The following is an 18,301-nucleotide window of genomic DNA, read 5'->3' as shown; positions in this document are numbered from 1 at the left end:
ACACGTTACACTAAGGTGAACTTTAACTTCCATTATGAATCACTGTAGGGTTTTTAATAGAATGCTAACAAAAAATATGGTTAAGCAATTAAAGAAATAATAAAGCAAACCTGCTTAAATAGCTATAATCTCAGGAGCTCAAAATTATGCCTTTTGTCCTGGGAACATAAGCTCATGAGAACTAGGGAAAGTAACCTGTTAAGCCGGAGGATTTAAAATAGTCTAGGCATACTAGAAAAGTAGTTTGAGCATCACTTCCATGCTCCTTGCACATGGTTCACTTAGCAGGGGACAAGATTGGCTTTTCTCTCTCTTCAGTCTCACCGTCCACGGCATCCTCAGCTCCAGGGTTGCTTCTGTGCATCTTCTACCAAACACAGAAAAAAACAACAACAAAACAATTTCTGCACAGCTTGCTGGGTCTTAAAGAATCTCTGATCCCTCTGTTGCCCTTGGCACTCTTGGCATTTCATTTCCTCATAGTGCTGCCGGGCAGCAGGAGGTTATGGTTGCCCTTACGCGAGGCATTTGAAGCCCCAAAGAAATGACGTGATTGCAAACTGTTGTATTCACAGCAATGCTGGGCTAAGAACTCGGATTAGAACCTGGGACCCTGTGGCCTCCAACTGTTGCTCCTGTCTTCCTTGACAAATCTCCTCTCCTGCTAGGATGATTTGACTTTTACAGGATCTTGATTTCCATTTTAATAATCCCAAGACGTCCTTTGACTCTGCAAAGGAATTAAATTTAAATACATAGGCTACATTTTATCTTGACATTTTCTTTAGAAGGCAGGAAAAAGATAAAAAGGAAAACGGGGGCCGGGTATTCATTCTTCCCATCACCAGAGCAAAATCCTTCTCTTTCGTTAGAATCATTTGCTCAGATTCTCTTGGGACAGGTGTAGGGCCAAGGGCTGCTCTGCAAGCCTCCAGGCTCTCTAGTTACCCCTGGAGACACCGGGAAAACTCTGCATCTAGTATTCTAAATCTCTGTGGGGAACATACAGTGTCAGCATTAAGTGATATGGCTTAAAGATAGGCTTGTCAGTCTAATTGATCTTGAGTCATTGCCTTTCCTGTCAGAGCTGTCTGTCTCCTTACCCATAATCCTCATCACTTTGATAGCCCGCCAGGAATATGGGACTTGGCCCAGCCTTGCCTTCATCCAATAACATTATGAAATTGATACTGACACTTCCATTGGCACTAATTTCTCTAAGAGACTGGAGCCAGAGGACAAGTGGTTTAGCTTCATGGCAGTTAAGTTTTCCAAGTAGATCAAGACGGCCTAAGATTGATTGACCTGTACCCTGAGGAAGCGGGGAAGGAGGAGGGAACAGAGGGAGAAGAGGGAATGGAAAATCAATGGCTGCATCATCATTATCATCAAGTGATATTTATTGACTGTCCAAGAAGGACAGTGTCCTATATGGATAGTTTAAAGATACATGCCAGGTCCCTCCAAGGACTGCTTCAAAGGGAGTTTAAAAAGTTAGAAGGGAAGCAAGTTGGCTAGAGTGGTTCACTGCTTCACTTGTGGTATCGCCCCCTTGTGTCTGGAGTCTGGAACAGCAATTGATTCTACCCATGACCATCTTTTCTCCAGCCTCCACTCCCATGCACAGGAGGCCCAAGGTACTTTTATTAGGGAGACTATATCATTTATCATCCAAACCAAAGGAGGCACTATTGATAAATATCCTGGAACAACAGGTATAAACAAGGACAGTTTGGGAAAATCAGGATGTATGGTCACCCCTTTCAGTAATTAAGAACAAAGCATATCTGAGCTAAATGAGGAGATGCTGTCTCTTTGACAGGGTTTAATTCCTTACCTGAACCTCCTTTAGGTTAATGGATTCACCAGGAAATAGGGTTTTGATGAGGAGGTACCGTGAAAATAATAAGTTTTTATGAACTGGGAGGTTTAATAACATTACCTAATCTGGAAGTCAGTATAAGAATAACTCTTTAGGGTGGAATAGGGAAGGTGAGAGGGAGATGCAAGAGGGAGGAGATATGGGGATGTATGTATATGTATAGTTGACTCACTTTGTTATAAAGCAGAAACTAACACACCATTGTAAAGCAATTATACTCCAATAAAGATGTTAAAAAAATAAAAATAAAATAAAATAAAGTAGCCTTGGCTAGGACTAGGAAATGGAAATCTCTGTTTTCAGGATTCTGTTTCAATAGGATGTGACAGGTAATCACACAGAGGTGGGAGAATCTGACTAGTGAACTTAAGGTTTAGTCAACCGTGTCTTTTTTTTTTTTTGACTTCTTTTTATTGAGGTGTAGTTGATTTACAATATTGTGTTTACAATATTGTGTTCAGGTATACAGCAGAGTAATTCAGTTATATCTGTATCTATATCTATATATAGATATATATAGGTAGATTTATACACACACAACATATGTATTTTTTTCAGATTCTTTTCTTTTATAGGTTATTACAAGATATTGACTATAGCTCCCTGTGCTATACAGTAAATCCTTGTTGTTTATTTATTTAAAAAAAAAGAAGAACACCTGAAAAGTGATTGCAGGAAGTCACAAAGTTGAAGAGGAATGTGCATTTTCAGATTAGATGGTTAGATCTTTGGATTCCTTTTCCTTTGTACCAATCTGGCTCATGTGTCCATCTTTAGAAAAACTAATGGCTAACTCACTACTACTAGAATCTCCCTCACCACCCCGTTTTGGGGTATTCGGTTTGAGTGTTTGATGTCCTTGATATATTATACTTTAGTACAGTATATACATTACCCACAGACATACTTTGGTGAGATGGAGAAGGGGTGAAGTTGTAAAGAAGTGTAGACCTTAAACACCTGTTTAATGACCAATAAACTAGTGTTGCTTTATGTGTGAGCTCATACGTATTCTTGCTCAGGAGTGCATCTGTGTGAGCACGCATGGGATTTCCAGCATGTTTATGAGGGTCTGGTGGGAAGCATGCATGCGACATCATTACCTTGCCCTGTGTGACTAAAGGGGCTCCTTAGAGAATATGGCACTCTGAGTGCTGGCCTGGCCAGTGGAGCCCTTGCAGGGGGCTGGAGGGCAGGTGTGTAAATGGGCACAGATACTACAGTATATAAAGCGTGCCATACAAGGGAGGCGATCACAGAGTTGATATGATGTTATTTTGATTGATTTTGGTGTTGTGTTTATACCTCCACATGCTGGAAATCGATGGATCCTCTGCACCTTCCCCAGTTCCTGCGGCAGCACTGCTTGAATGAAATGCTTATATCATATTTACGGCTTTGTGAAAGGGATGAGTGAGCCAAGAGATTAATAGGGGCCGCGAGGCCCTTGCTCAACTGCTGCCCAGGCATGTGGGGAGAAGAGGCAGTGGCCAAGGTTCAAGGTGCCTCAGAGGTGATGGTCGCCGCACTCGGGGAGACAGTGTCTGTAGGGCAGGAGGGAAGGGGAGTCCTCTGGGGTGAGGCACTGACTGTTTGCGGGGATGAAGGGTGATGGACCTCAAAGCTAGAGCATTTGTGGGGCTGGAGATCTTCCTCTGGGCTGCCTTCCTTTCTCTCCTGCCCTGGTTTAGTGTCTCCTATGTGCCACCCCATTGCCCTGGGCACATCTGTAATGTGATCCTCATCACCTGTGTCACGTCCCCTGGTCTATTGTGTGCCCCTGTTGTAGACCTGGGCGTCTCTTCTTGGCCAGGCGGCATCTTCTTTTCCCTCCCTAGTGCGTGGCTCAGAGTCTGGCACAGAAGGTAGTATTTGGGAAGGATGTGGGTGGGAAGACCTGATTCAGAAGGTGTGGCATGAACCAGGAATTCAAATGTTAGGATTCTGGAACTAGCTTAGTGCTAGGATCCCTGGGAACTTGCCCCTGGAAGGTTAAATGCCCGTGACATGCATTCCCAACTCAACCCAGAGCCTGAGGTTTCTCCAGTTTTATCACCATCCTTATAATGCCCTTTCGTTCCTTATGCCCGCCCCTTCCATTCAGACCCAAGCTGAGAGGGAGACAGATGGGAGATTTGGTGGTGTGAGTTGAATTGTGTCCTGCAAAAAGATATACTGAAGTCTTAACCGGTACCTGCAAATGCGATCTTCTTCGGAAATAGACTCTATGCAGATGTGATTACGATGTGTGTTAAGAGTAGGTGATACTGGAGTAGGGTGGCCTTCTAAAAAGAGGAGAAGAAACGTGGAGACAGACACACACACAGAGACGAAGGCCACATGATGACAAAGGAGTGATCCTTCGACAAGCCAAAGAATGCCCAGGGACTGCCAACCACCAACAGGAGGGAGGAAGGGGCAAGGATGGATTCCACCTGGAGTCTCGAGAGAGAGCATGGTCATGTTCAGGGACTTCTGCTCTCCAGAACTCTCAAAGAATACATTTCTGGTGTTTGAAGCCACCCAGATTTTGGTATTTTGTTACAGCAGCCCTAGGAAACTAAATGCACTCGGGGCGGCAATGCTTACTGATGCCTGAGATAGCACGCAGACAACACATATTTTCTAACTGCCTGCTGTATTAAAAGCATTTTACTAGGACCTCAAAGAAGTTCAAAGACATACAGGAGAGAGTTCTTGACATTTAGGAGTTTATGATCTAGAGACTTCAGGACCAGCCGAGGAGCTTGAGTTCAGATGAGCTAGGAAATGGGTCAGTGTTGACCCCAGGATAGTCTAACAACAGGACAGTTCAGATGTAGGGGTCAAACAGAGATATGACTTCCTCATAGGACACAGTGTTTCTAATGAAAATCATAATACAGATGATCCCTGACTTAACAATGATTCGACTTACGATTTTTCGATTTTACCTTCGACTTACGATGTTTAGATTTTACCGTGGTGCAAAAGCATTCAGTAGAAACCGTACTTTGAACTTTGATCTTTTCCCAGGCTAGCCACGTTCAGTATGATACTCTCTCGTGATGCTGGGCAGCAGCAGTGAGCTGCAGCTCCCAGGCAGCTACGCGATCACGAGGGCAAACAACCGATACACTTGGAACCATTCTGAACCCATGCAGCCATTCTGTTTTTCACTTTCAGTACAATAGTCAATAAATTACATGAGATATTCAGGACTTCATTATAAAATAGATATTGTGTTAGAGAATTTTGCCCAACTGTAGGCTAATGTAAGTGTTCTGAGCCTGTTTAACGTAGGCTAGGCTAACCTATGATGTTCAGTGTATTAAATGCATTTTCAACTTATGATATTTTCAACTTATGATAGGTTTATTGGGGTGTAAGCTCATCATAATTCAAGAAAGAGCCATACCGGTCAATGGCATAACTAAGTTCCAAAGTAAAATTTCAAAGGACGGCTCAGTGACTTGTCCGTGGAGATATCCTTGCCAAGGATGCAGAGTGAAAGCCTCCTGTCATGGGACCCTGAGTCCCGGATGTACAGTCTTTTTGGAATTCCTGCCTTGCAGATAGCTGGGCCTGGGAGATGTGCCAACCAGGGCAGGCAGGTGCCAACCCCTGGTCCAGTAAGCAGTAGGTGAGAGGCCACAGAAGGGCCGGTGAGCACCAGCAACTCCCCATCATCTCTGCCTCTCTCCTTGCATCTCTCCCTGCATCTCTCCTTGCATCTCTGCAAGGGCAGGGAATATGGTCCCACAGTGAGAGGGTGTGAGGTTCAGGGCGTCAGCAGGTCAGGAACTGTTGACCTCTGTGGGCACCAACAGAGAACCCTGGGTCCCCGTTTGGAGACCACAGAGAAACCTGGGCATGTCTTGACAGCCCTGTGTCTCTTCCAGTGACAACCACAAGAATCTGTGTTCTTTGGGATAGTTTTGCTGGACACTCACAGTGCTGATTTTGACCTTGTACTGCCTTTTGCGAGGCAGGGTCTTCTTTTGTCTGGGTTTATTATGCTTCTCTTTCACGTGCGTTGGCCCTGTGGTTTCTAAGTCAGTCTTATGAGTTTCTAATTTTAGAAGAAGAGATTCACAGCTAAACTCATGAAATCTCCAACCTTCCACAAAGATCCACCTGGTGGGGAGTCCTCGCAGCTCCCAGAGACGCCACTTTGGATCTTACTCCCTAGATGGAGAATTGCGATTCCTGGCCACCCCTGACACTTCTAGAGGAATTAAGTTTGATGTGAGCTCCAAAGAACATTGGATGGGGAGTCAGAAGAGCTGGGTTGAAGTCACAGCTTTCCCCTGAATGTGCGGTAGGTCATTTCAACAGCTCTGAGCCTCAGTTTCCTCATCTGTAAAATGGGCAATGTAGTCTCTATCTTGAGTATCCCATTGGGTTGTTGTGGTAATTGAGTCCATGGATAAGAAGGTGCCTTGGAGCGGTAAAATGTCACACAGATCCGAGGGTTTCCACTGCTATTAGATTATGGGGTTTAACGCACCGAATCATGAGATCCCCATTCTAAAAAGCTCTAGGGTCTGTAACTCTCATTTTCCTCACTAACTTGGGACTCCTAGGAGGCCTCAGACCTTTCCACTGAGCATTTTCTAGCAAAGGGAGAAATGTCTTTTTGTCTGATGTAAGGCGATGGGCTCTGTACCAAGCACAGGGACAGCTGCGTGTGAACACTCAGGGCTTGGGAATGAGTTTACAATCTCAGACTGGTCTGGAAGAAGCTGTTGGACTTTCACAGTTTCTCTCCAATCTAAATTCAGGCCTCATTTCAGCATCTTTGATTTAGGGGCATTGTAGTTCAAGTGTTTTCATTCTAGACCTCACTGATTTGAGGCTGTATAATTATGTACCATAAGGTAGGTAGGGGGGTAATTAAGATTATGGTCTCTGGAGTCTGACAGCCAGCTACGACCACGACGCTGTCACCTACTACCTGTGTGACTTTGGGCAGACTACTCAACTGCTCCGACTCTAATTATAGGACCCACTTCCCTGAGCCACTGTGAGCCTTGAATGAGACAAAACAGTGCCCGCTGGTCAGAAAGTGCTCAGCAGACATCAGCTATTTTTTACGGTGTTTTGTTTGAGCCTATGAGGCCATCACTCTGCAGAAGGAAGCAGGGTTTTCTATAGGTGGCACTATGCCATGGCATCACTCCACAGGTACTTAGAAATACCAGGTTTCCTCCTGACATACCTTGGATAAGCTATTGCCCAGAAAGCAGTGTGGCGGGACCAGGCAACTGTGGGAAGTTTTTCTAGTGGGGAAGCCCACCGTGAGCCAGTACCTGTAAGGCCCCAAGTTTCTCCTGAAAAGAGTTTTGTCTCTACCTCTTCTAACTAGTCATGCCTCACTTTAATTTAAAGAACCTCACATTGAAACCATCCACAGGTCAATGGATGGGGTTTTAGATATTGTTTCCCACTTGTGAACCAGGTCAAGTCAGAGGCATCTGGGCTTAGCCGGCAGGAATTTGGACTCTCATTCTCTTGGTCTTAGTGTTGAAATTAGATTATGCAATATAGTTAAGGGAGTGAAAAAAGTGACATGAGTGAGTGGGTGAAGGACATGGAGACATCGGTGATCCAACATGGCAACACCTAGTACACCATGCTCAGCATGCTTCCATGCACACGCAGTCCCCAAGACGATGGGGAAGATCTATGGATAATTCTTTAGAGGAAATAAATGCCTCTATTTTGGGGTACACTGACTAGTACAGTGGCTAATGCTGAATTTAGAAAAGTTGAGATTTGAGCTATAATCCTTGGACAAAAACACCAGCATACTGTACTCCAGTTGGCTTATACACACATTCGGAAGGTGCCTACTCACTTCCTGTTCGTGCCTGGGATGTTCTGAAATATTATGAGTGTTATAAAGTGTATAAAGAGTGTTTGGAGAAAGCTGATGACAATTGCCTTCCCTCCAGGCTGCATACTTCTACCTTCTCAGGCCCCTTGCTGCCTGCCACTCTGTCTATGAACTCCTGGTTGCCTCTGCCGGCTACAACCTGGTGCATGGGTCTAAAGTTCCCTGGAAATGTCATGAGCTGCCTCACTCAATGAAGCCAGTTCTCTTACAAATGAGTCTCAAGGGAATAAAGATTGGGCATGGAAAGAAACTGTGGCTGACCCATCATAACTTGTCCCAATATCAGAAAAACAATGCTGGAGGGTCAGGGAGCATGATGCAGTGAAATGAGCCCAGACTTTGAAGTCAGATAGACGTGAGTCTGTCTACCATTTATTAACTGTGTGACCTTGGGCAAATGATGAAACCTTGAGCTTCAATTTCCTCCACTGTGTTACTGGGATAACAGGATCTAACACCAGGGTTGTTGTGTTGATTAACCGAGATAAGGGAAATCAAGTATTCAGCGAGCCAGTCCTGCCTTCCCTTTCCTTAAATGTGTGTTCTCTGGCTGGTTGTTCAGTAGCATCATTTTCAATCTCCAAGCAATACCTCCAAGCTATGAATACTTCGAGGCATGAACAAAGCCTTTGGTTCCTGTAAGAGGCTGGGAGGGAATTGGAGCCAGAGAATAAAGCTTACCTTTTGGGAAAAGATTCAGGGAGAGAAGCGCAGAAGTGAGGAGAGCACGCCTTGTTGGGCAGCCTGCAGGACCTGGCGAGCCCCAGAGATCACAGTGGCAAAGACTTGTCAGGAAGCTGGAAGAGGCAGAGAGGGGAGGGACCACAGGAGCTGGTCCAGGAACAGTTGGTGACTTGCCCCCAGGTACGCTCTTGGGCACAGCCTATGTTCATTTGGCCTCTGTCCCACCTCTGCCAATAAAAATTAAGAAGCTGATTTTCTTTTGTTTGCCCCTGAGGACTAAGCCTTTTTTATGAGACTGTAAATGGAATCCCTCTCTGAGCATGGCTGGATTTTTAATTGTGTTTGTTGTGCTTTCACTTATTTTGTTTTATGAGTTCCGGCTCTCAGATTTGTTGATGCAAAGCTCTCACCCACCAGGGACACGTCAATGTTTGATTTTTATCAGTAGGAAAAGGTTGAAGTTTTTAAAAAATCATTTTCTTAATCCAAAGGTTGGCTTGTTTGCTTCATTCTGACACATTAAAAAACCATGAGACCCATCCAGGTTTGTTGTTTTCTTATACTTCCCAAGTCAGAGTGAGGTAGGGCGGAGTTTTTTTTCAACAAAGGAGGCCATGATCTGGCTCTTAGTGGAACTGTATTAGATTAGATTAGAACTTAATTTGGGGACAGAGTTGGGAATAGGCGTTTAAGATGAATCACATCATTAAGGACAATAAGCCCATCCTTTTCATAAGACACTTTTGTAGAGATTTGTTGAGGATGGTGTGAAGCATGCTCATTATCTCAAGGAAAGGATTAAAGTAAAATGGTTAAACATGAGACGACTTCATTCCTGTATTAGTCAGCATGAACTGGGTTATGCTGATAGCAAACAGCACCCCTGCCAATCTCAGTGATTTAAAACAACAAAGCTGTATGTCTCACTTATGTGTACCAGGTGTTGGCTGGAGACCCCAGCTCTGTGTCAGCCTCACTCAGGACTGCCTGGCGCTCTGCCTCATGCTTCCACAATTGCCAAGGCAGGAAAAAGAAAATGTGGCAGATCACACACTGGATTTTTTTAAAAACTGAGATGTAATTGACATATGACATTACATTATTATATTAGTTTCAGGTATACAACATAGTGATTCAATATTTGTGTGTATTGTGAAATGATAACAGCCATCACCACACATAGTTACACATTTTTTTTCTTGTAATGAGAACTTTTAAGATGTACTCTCTTAGCAGCTTTCAAATACACGGTACAGTTTTATTAACTATAGTCTCCATGATGTACATTATATCCCCAGGACTTGTTTTTGTTTATTTGTTTGTTTTTTATGATTTCACACATAAGTGAGATCTTACAGTGTTTGTCTTTCTCTGATTTATTTCACTTAGCATAACGCCCTCAAGGTCCATTAATGTTGTTGCAAATGGCAGGATTTCCTCCTTTTAGTGGCTGAATAATATTCCATTTGATATACATATCAAATTGGTTGATATATACCAAGTCCATTTAGTATATATATACCACAGCTTTATCCATTCATTTGTCAATGGACACTTAGGCTGTTTCCATGTCTGGTCTATTGTAAATAATGGTACTGTGAACATAAGGGTGCAGTTATCTCTTTGACATAGTATTTTCATTTCCTATGGATATGCAGTAGTCCCCCCACCCCATCCATGGGGGATACATTCCAAGGTCCCCAGTGGATGCCTGAAACTGAAGATAGTACCAAACCTTATGTATACTATGTTTTTTCCTATACATCCATTCCTATGATAAAGTTTAACTTATAAATTTGGTACATTGATAATAAAATAGAACAATTATAATAATATACTGTAATAAAAGTTATATGAGTGTGGTTTCTCTCTCTCTCAAAGTCTCTTATTATACAAATGTAATGCCTTTTCCATGTTAACTGAGTATTTACCATGCACTGTGGTAGTAACTTTTGCAGTTTGAGGTGCAACAGCAAAACTAGCATGAATTTCTTTTTCCTTCTTCACTATTTTACCGATAGAAGATTGGTTCTTACTGTAGATCTTAGCAACCTCAGTGTATAATTTTTTTCTTTCTTTACTAAATCGAGAACTTTCACCTTTTCAATTAAAGGAAGCACTTTACAGCTTCTCTTTGGCATATCTGAACTGCCAGCATCTCTACTCTTGCATTAGGGCCCATTATTAAGTAAAATAAAGGTTACTTGGACTCAAGCACTGTGATAGCATGACAGTCGATCTTTTTTAACCCAGCGGCTACTAAGTGACTAATGGGTGGGATGTGCTGGACAAGAGGTGATTTATGTCCAGGGTGGGATGGAGAAGGGACAGTGTGAGATTTCATCACACTACTCAGATCGGTGCACAACCTAAAAGTTACGAATTATTCATTTCTGAAATTTTCCATTTACTATTCGGACCACGGTTGACCACCAGTGACTGAAACCACAGAGAGCAAAACCGTGGATAATGGGGGGACTCCTGTATTCTCTGAAATGGAATTGCTGGAATATACGGTAGTTCTATTTTTTAATTTTTTGAGGAACCTCCATATTTTTTTCCTGCAGTGGCTGCACCATTTACAATCCCACCAACACTGCACAAGGGTTCCCTTTTCTCCGTGTCCTCACTAGCATGTGTTATTTCTTGCCTTTTTGATGCTAACCATTCTAACAGGTGTGAGGTGATATGTTACCAACACACTAGATCTTCAAGCTTCCATGGGGAAGTGATACAGATCACTTCTGCTCATTTTCATTAGCCAAAGAAGGTGATAGGGCACCGCCTCACCTCAAGGAGTGCAGAAAACTGCCTTCCTACCAGGTGCCTGGAAATACTTGGTGAACAGCAGTCATGATGACCATAATTTCTAAGAGGGTTTTCTGAATGGCTAGGCGAGATTGCTGCCTCTCCACGCCCCACTTTGGAAAGAAGTACAAGGATAAATGAAGGAATATAGAAATGGTTGGATCCTGGCTCCAGGATTTTACAATCTAGCCATAAATATTGGCCTTGACTGCCCAAAGTTATCTTATATGGGTTGGTTCAGCCTTGAAAATATTTGGTGATCTATTCCTAGGTGACTTGATTCAGATGTGATGTTTTGGCTTCCTTAATGGGCCCATGTGTTCACACCGAGTTCTGGCTATTTATAAAAGATACTAGGTGTCAGCCATCCTATTGAGAAATTGGGTAGTTTGGTGGGAAGAGGAAGAACTTTGGAGATGAACATAGGTTCAGATACAGGCTCCATCACTTCCTGGCTGAGTGATTTTTGAAAAAACAAACTTATTTGAGTTTTCCAGTTGATTGCATGGGGATAAAAGTATTTTTTAGAGGATCAAATGAGAACAAAATGCCCAGCAATATTTCTGGCATATAGTAGGTGTTTAATAAAAGTTGGTTTATTTTTCCTCCCTTTCCCTTTCGTTGTAACCACATCCTTGGGACTCCAAGTCATTCCTTTGGAAATTGGAGACTTCCACTTCCATACATTGACTGGGCAAATGCCAGAGTATAGAGTCAATGACTGGGTGTTCTTGGGGCCAAATGTCTGAGAATTGTTAATACTTTGTAAGTTAGGGTGTTTGTGGAACAGAAGGGGATTTAGGTGACAAGGGTAAGAAACACTGGAGAGATGATTCTAAGGAGGTTCTTCCTCGGATCTGAAAGAGGCAGCGAGTGTTTCTGTGGTCATGCATTACCAGGGAGGCTACTGCTCTTTCCTCTTTCATTGTGTGCAATGCACCCCTTCCCTCCTCCCCTCCCCTTTTGTACTGTGGACCCTGAGTCTCCAGAGGCTTCTGAGGATGCCATGTCCCTGCAGGCCTTGTGGTGGCTTGCATCCCCCAGCTTCCCTGCGATGGGGACCCTGCCCACCTGGATCAGAGCTCACTCTACTGCAGTGAAATTCCACCTGTGTTCCCATCAGAGACCTTTGCTTTCTGGGGGAAACTGAGCCCTACAATGGAATCAACCACTTATGAAAATCCGAGCCATCCCTGGCTCTGCTCCTTTATTTTCTCCTATAGAACGAGCAGGGAAGGAAAGAGAGAGACTCTGGAAAGACAGTTTGGACCATCCTGCTGGGCAGGACACCTGTCGGGGCCATCAAGCTGTCTCTAATTATCTAATGCTTCTATTACGGTGTGATTGGAGGAACAAAACCCACCATAGGTCTGAAGGGAAAAAAGTCACCTATTTGGGAAGAGAATCATGTGATGGGAGTGTCTGAGCAGACCTGTCTTCCTTCAGGTCTCTCTCAAAAGCTTGAACTTACCAGAAGGGCTATAAACCTGTTTCCTTCTTTTTGTTTATTAGTGCTGCATACCAAAATAAATGTGCAATTAGGAATGGATTAGTGACAGCAGAGAGGCCCATCACAGATACTAGACAGTCTGTGTGTGTGTGTTGAGAGCTAAGAAGACAGCAAGCTTGACTCCTCCTGACCTGCCTTAGGGCTCAGAAAATAGAAAATAGAAGACATCTCCCCACACAGCTGAGATGTCCCCTGAATTACTTGTCCCTTCTTTGTATCTTAATAAATTCTTTTCTGTGGATATTCAGGTAAGAAGAAATGCTTCCTTTCCCAGAGGGACCACAGGTCTGTGGGTTTCCCCCTGAGGCAAGGGACAGGTGAATCAGGCAGACTTGGGAAGGGAGATCGATTCTTGGAGTGGGTGCTGGTGGCACATAAAGGTATAAAGGTATAAAGGCAAAGAAGTTACCTTTCCAGAGCATGATACGTAGGAAGCACTCAATGATAAAAATGATGATGATGGTGATGGTGATTTGTCTAGCTCTTCAACCCACTATAATATATTTTCCTCTACTGTTCTGTGGAAACTGCTCTCATTAAAGCCGCCTTCTTATTGTCAAATGCAGTGGCCTGATTTCATTCTTCATCTTACTTGGCCTCTGTACGTGATGCTCTTCAGCTTCCGGAAGTTCTCCTACTTTGACTTCTAAGACAACAGCCTTCTCTGGCCATTTCTTCTCATTCTCCTTTTTCAGCTCCCCTTTCTCCACCTGCATTTTAAGTAGTGGGTCCTCCAGGGCTCCTTAGTCTGCTTTATTCTTTTATTTCTGGAAGGTCTCTGTGGGCCTCCCTATCCATCCTCTCCATGGCTTGGGAGACTATAGAAGGACACTTCTACCCATGGCTCTTTCCCCAGCCCTTTTCAGATTCCAGAATAAATAATGTCGAGAAAGCTGACACTGTTTTAAAGCACAGGCTTTTGGACCATTTTGTTGATCACTCGCTTTGTCCATTGACTTGATGAAAGCAGATTCGAATGTCCAATGTTCTGTCTTCTCCAAACTCCTCCTGATTTGGTGTCCTTCCTCCATGTTGCTGTAACAACCCATGTCCTGTAATGCTGAGAACAGAAGGGGCCAATGTGTCAGGGGCCTTCTGTTGTTTGGTCTTTTGAGAACTGGATCCCTGACTCCCCTCTCCTTTTTTTCCCCTTTGTTTTGCTGAACCTTCCACTTCACATCACTTCCTAAGAAAGGGTGAGGTAAATTTTTACATGTCTGCAAATATGTCCCTTTTGCCCTTACTATGGGTGGATACATTTTTAGGTATAGAATTCTAGGTTGAAAATTTGTCCATCAGAATTTTGAAGGAATTTGCTCAGTTACCGTAACAGTATTAGGTTTTCATGGAGAATTAGGCTGTCTTTCTGATTCCTGTTCCTTTTGAAATATGACCTGTCCCATCCTCCTGAAAGCTTTTAGCATCTTCTCTTTATCCTCATGGTTCTGGCATTTCATAACTTTGTGTCTTGGTGTGTGTGTGTGTCTGTGTGTGTGTGTGTATGCACCCGTGTGTGTATGCACCCGTGTGTGCACGCATGCACATGAATCCATGCTCTCGTGTATGTGTTAATTGTTCTGGGAACTGCGTAGATAATATTTTCGGCAAATTTTTCCATATTTTTTTATTTTGGCCTTTCATCTTTCTCTTTCTGTCCCTCTCCCTCTCTCTCTCTCTCTCTTTCTCTCTCTCTCCTTTTAATCAGTTGTTGGATCTCTAGATCGAGTCTTTAATTTTCATATCTTTTCTTTCCTGTTTACCACCTTTTTCCTTTTTGTTTGACTTTCTGGGACATTTTCTTGACTTATCTTCCATTCTTCTATGACTTTCAGATTTTGATGATCACAATTCTCAAGGATTCTTTCTTACCTTCTAATTGGTCATTTTAAAGTATCATCTTGTTTTCTGGATGAAATGTCTTCATTTATCTTTCTGAAGATATTTTTTAAAAAGTCTTCTGCTAGGGCTTCCCTGGTGACGCAGTGGTTGGGAGTCCAGCTGCCGATGCAGGGGACACGGGTTCGTGCCCCGGTCCAGGAAGATCCCACATGCCGCGGAGCGGCTGGGCCCGTGAGCCATGGCCGCTGAGCCTGCGCGTCCGGAGCCTGTGCTCCGCGACGGGAGAGGCCACAACAGTGAGAGGCCCGCGTACCGCAAAAAAAAAAAAAAAAAAAATCTCCTGCTCCCTGAATTGCCTCTGCTTCCTGCAGGTCCCTGGTTATGTGTCTTGTGCCCCTCTTTCATGCTGAAGCTTTGCTGAAGTGTCTGGTGATCCTGGACTGTTTCTTCGTATTTAGGAATTGAACACTAGAAAGCTAATAAGATCCTGCTTTGTGTGCACGATGGGGCTTGTCAACTGTCCCGCTTCACTAAGGCATGATTGCCATGTAAGCTCGACTTCCTTGGGAGACCCTCACATGTCACTCTCCAGAAGTCCATTCTAAGGCATTTAGTTTCTCCAGAGAAGCATTCTGTAATCTCCTCTGGGGTGGCAGTATTTGAGGCAAGACCAAGGGTGAGGTGGCTGGGTAAGCAGTGTTGTTCCTGGTTTCTGTTGTTTTATTTATTATTTTTAAAATATTTATTTATTTATTTGGCTGCGTCAGGTCTTAGTTGCGGCACGCGGGATCTTCATTGCGGCACGCAGGATCTTTCATTGCATTGCGCAGGCTCTTCCTTGTGGCACGTGGGCTTCTCTAGTTGCGGCAAGCAGGCACCAGAGCACATGGGCTCAGTAGTCGTGGCGCGTGGGCTCTAGAGCACGTGGGCTTAGTTGCCCCACGGCATGTGGGAATCTTAATCCCCTGACTAGGGATCGAACCCACGTCCCCTGTGTTAGAAGGAGGATTCTTAACCACTGGACCAGCAGGGAAGTCCCGTTTCTGTTGTTTTAGGAGCAAGAAGAAGGAGCTCTGCCTCGTGCTTCACCCCAGCCCTCCCCTGAACGTTTCAGGTTCAATTTCTCTGGGATGAAACCACTAGACTCTGACGGATGGGGGGGAGGTGATGGCCGGGGTGACTTGTTCCAGCCCCGAGCCTCACTGCAGCCTTCCTTGGTCCCCTGACCCTTCAAGTACCGGGTCTCCCCAGCAGAACTGACTTCCTGTCATGATTCCCTGCCGCAGACCTGGTGGTCCTTTCTTCCCTATCTTCCTCCTCTCTGTAAGCGAGCTTCTCCTCCTTTGGTTTCTCATCTTCCAAAACGTTGTTGAAACATCTAATTTCCTCTTTATCTCCCCTGTTCCTCTTTGTGCACCAGTATTTCTTTAATTCCTTTGTATGTTAATAGCATTTGGGGTGAGCAGGCTAAAGACCAGTGTTCAGCATTTCATGTTTAACTGGAAATCACTGTGAAGTGTTTCAAAAAAGTTTACAAGGTATTTTCGAGAACTGGCCTCTTTTTGCAAGGCACATGATGCCTGCGAGTATTTGGGCAACCCCTTACTGCTACTTTTTTCACATGGTCTCCAGGCACAGTCAGACATTTGTCGTGGATTGAAATAAGCCTGTCTGTGCTGACGGAGTGGAATTCAGGGTCCTCAGTTTGCATTTACCCATCCTCCACTTAGTTCTGCCTCATTGGCGCTTCACCTTGCTATTTGATGGGAAATATTCTCCCCATAAACTTCAGTAAGATGTAAGTGGATTTCTGCAGTGGAAATATTGTTCAAAAGCTGCAAAACCAAATCACAGCAGGTGTTTTGTCTTGGGACCATGTGTCTTGCAAAGCAGCCATTTAAAATGCCACTTGTAGAAAGCCACAAACAGTCACAGCTAATTCACTTTACAGGAGTTTTATTTGTACTTATGGGAGAATCACACCACCAAACAGAATCATTTCTCTACCAAGACAGCAGCATTAATCATCTTTCTCAACTTGTGTTCGCAAATCACCTTATTTACTGGTTTTCTTCTTTGGGTTAGAATATGGTGGCGTTAGGGTTGGTGAAGATGCAAATGGTGTTCTCTGAAGCCATTGGGGCAAATATGGAACTTTCAAGAGTGGGTCAGCTGGCCCAGCTGTCTGTAGGCTAATAGTGTTGCAGCCTGAGTGCTGTCGCTTGCGAAAGCTGGCCGGAGTTAGAGCCAAGCCCACCTTGGGCTTATCCGTCTGTGGACCGGGGAGGGTTGATAGCAGAATCCAGGGAAAGTTACTTCATACTCCTGTGGGCATCTGATGGCCACTCTGGAAAGGTTCTCAGCCTCCAAGGCCCTAAAGAGAGGCTCCAGATCTTAGCTGGACTTGGGACTCACAAGGGAGCTTTTAAATCCTGATGCCCAAGTTGCATCCCCAGACCAACTGAATCAGAATCTTTGAGGGTGGCCCCCAGCATCAGCAGTTTTGAAAGCTCTTGAAGAGACAAGGGACAGGCTGCATACTACCGCTAGGTCATTTTTAAAATCCTGTTGTTGTTATATAAGCAAAGAAACTTATTTGAACTTTTAATGATTTTGAACTAATTTGGATTTGGGGAAAGTGGGGGTACTTCATGTCATAATCATTTAGATTCAGTCTTATTTTGCAGCTGTTTCCATGGTGTGATGAGGTAGATTTTTCTCCCTCTCATGAAAGAGAATTAAGCGGTTATTCTCAATTCAGAATCCAGAGCATTCGGGGAATACTCTTCCAATGGATTTTGCTCCTATGGAAAATGTGGTGGAAAAAATAGTGGAAAGGTCTGTGGGCGGGGCTGGGCACTGGCTGGATGTGACTTCACCGGGGTCCTGTGTCTCTCCTGGTGTGTGCAGGTCCTGTGGCTGTCATCAGTGGTGAGGAGGACTCAGCCAGCCCGCTGCATCACATCAACCATGGCATCACCACGCCCTCATCTCTGGATGCCGGGCCGGACACAGTGGTCATCGGCATGACTCGCATCCCGGTCATTGAGAACCCCCAGTACTTCCGTCAGGGACACAACTGCCACAAGCCAGACACATGTGAGTACCACAGTAGAATGTTGTCCCTTCTGGGGAGGGAGGGTGGCATGGCGATAGACCACGTAGCTGGGGTTCTGGAACCTTCTGGGGTGACCTACCACCTGCTAACCTCCCACTCTCTAAGAGACCCTCCCTCTTTGTTTCAAAACTTGAAGAATAGCCTGGGCGAGGGGACACCACTGGGACAGAGTCCCCTGGGCAGAGCGGGCTCGGGGCGGGGCGGGGAGCAGCCTGGAGGCAGGAGGCCCAGCCCCACCTGGAGAGGTGCTCCCAGTAAGGCAGGGGGCACAGACACGGCTGGTTGTACCTGTGCACCTGGCCTGTGTATTCAGGAAATGTAACCTGACTCTGTCCAGACAATAGCCCCTGAGGTCGTCAGACCTGCTGCCCCAGCCTCCACTAGAGGGGAAGGGAGTGAAGGGCGGTGAGGACCTTTCGAATGGAAACCTCTCTCTAGCTGCCCCTCCAGTGCCCCGAAGTGCACGTTCTGAGAATCAGATCATGGCCCCTGTGCTAGGACCCTTCCCGTCCCCGCTACAGATGTCTCCTTCAGATCAGAGGGCTCAGGGCACCTGCTTCCTAATCTCTCTTTCCTCCTGGT

At 44.7% G+C, this 18,301-nt stretch overlaps 1 protein-coding gene across 7 annotated transcripts in view; it reads left to right on the top strand.

The window, feature by feature from the left end:
- The window catches only part of NTRK3 (neurotrophic receptor tyrosine kinase 3), a 385,061-nt gene that overhangs the window by 205,428 nt on the left and 161,332 nt on the right, over positions 1–18,301 (top strand). For all 7 annotated transcript variants that reach the window (XM_067696136.1, XM_067696126.1, XM_067696132.1 and 4 more), the window contains one exon: positions 17,512–17,700. In XM_067696136.1, the coding sequence (XP_067552237.1) occupies positions 17,512–17,700 (189 nt within the window). The remainder of the gene's footprint in view (positions 1–17,511; positions 17,701–18,301) is intronic.

The sequence above is a fragment of the Pseudorca crassidens genome, chromosome 1 (genome assembly GCF_039906515.1).
Source record: "Pseudorca crassidens isolate mPseCra1 chromosome 1, mPseCra1.hap1, whole genome shotgun sequence".
NCBI classification, from domain to species: Eukaryota; Metazoa; Chordata; class Mammalia; order Artiodactyla; family Delphinidae; genus Pseudorca; species Pseudorca crassidens.
Note: the sequence above shows the minus strand (reverse complement) of the source record. Positions and strands in the feature narration are given on the sequence as shown.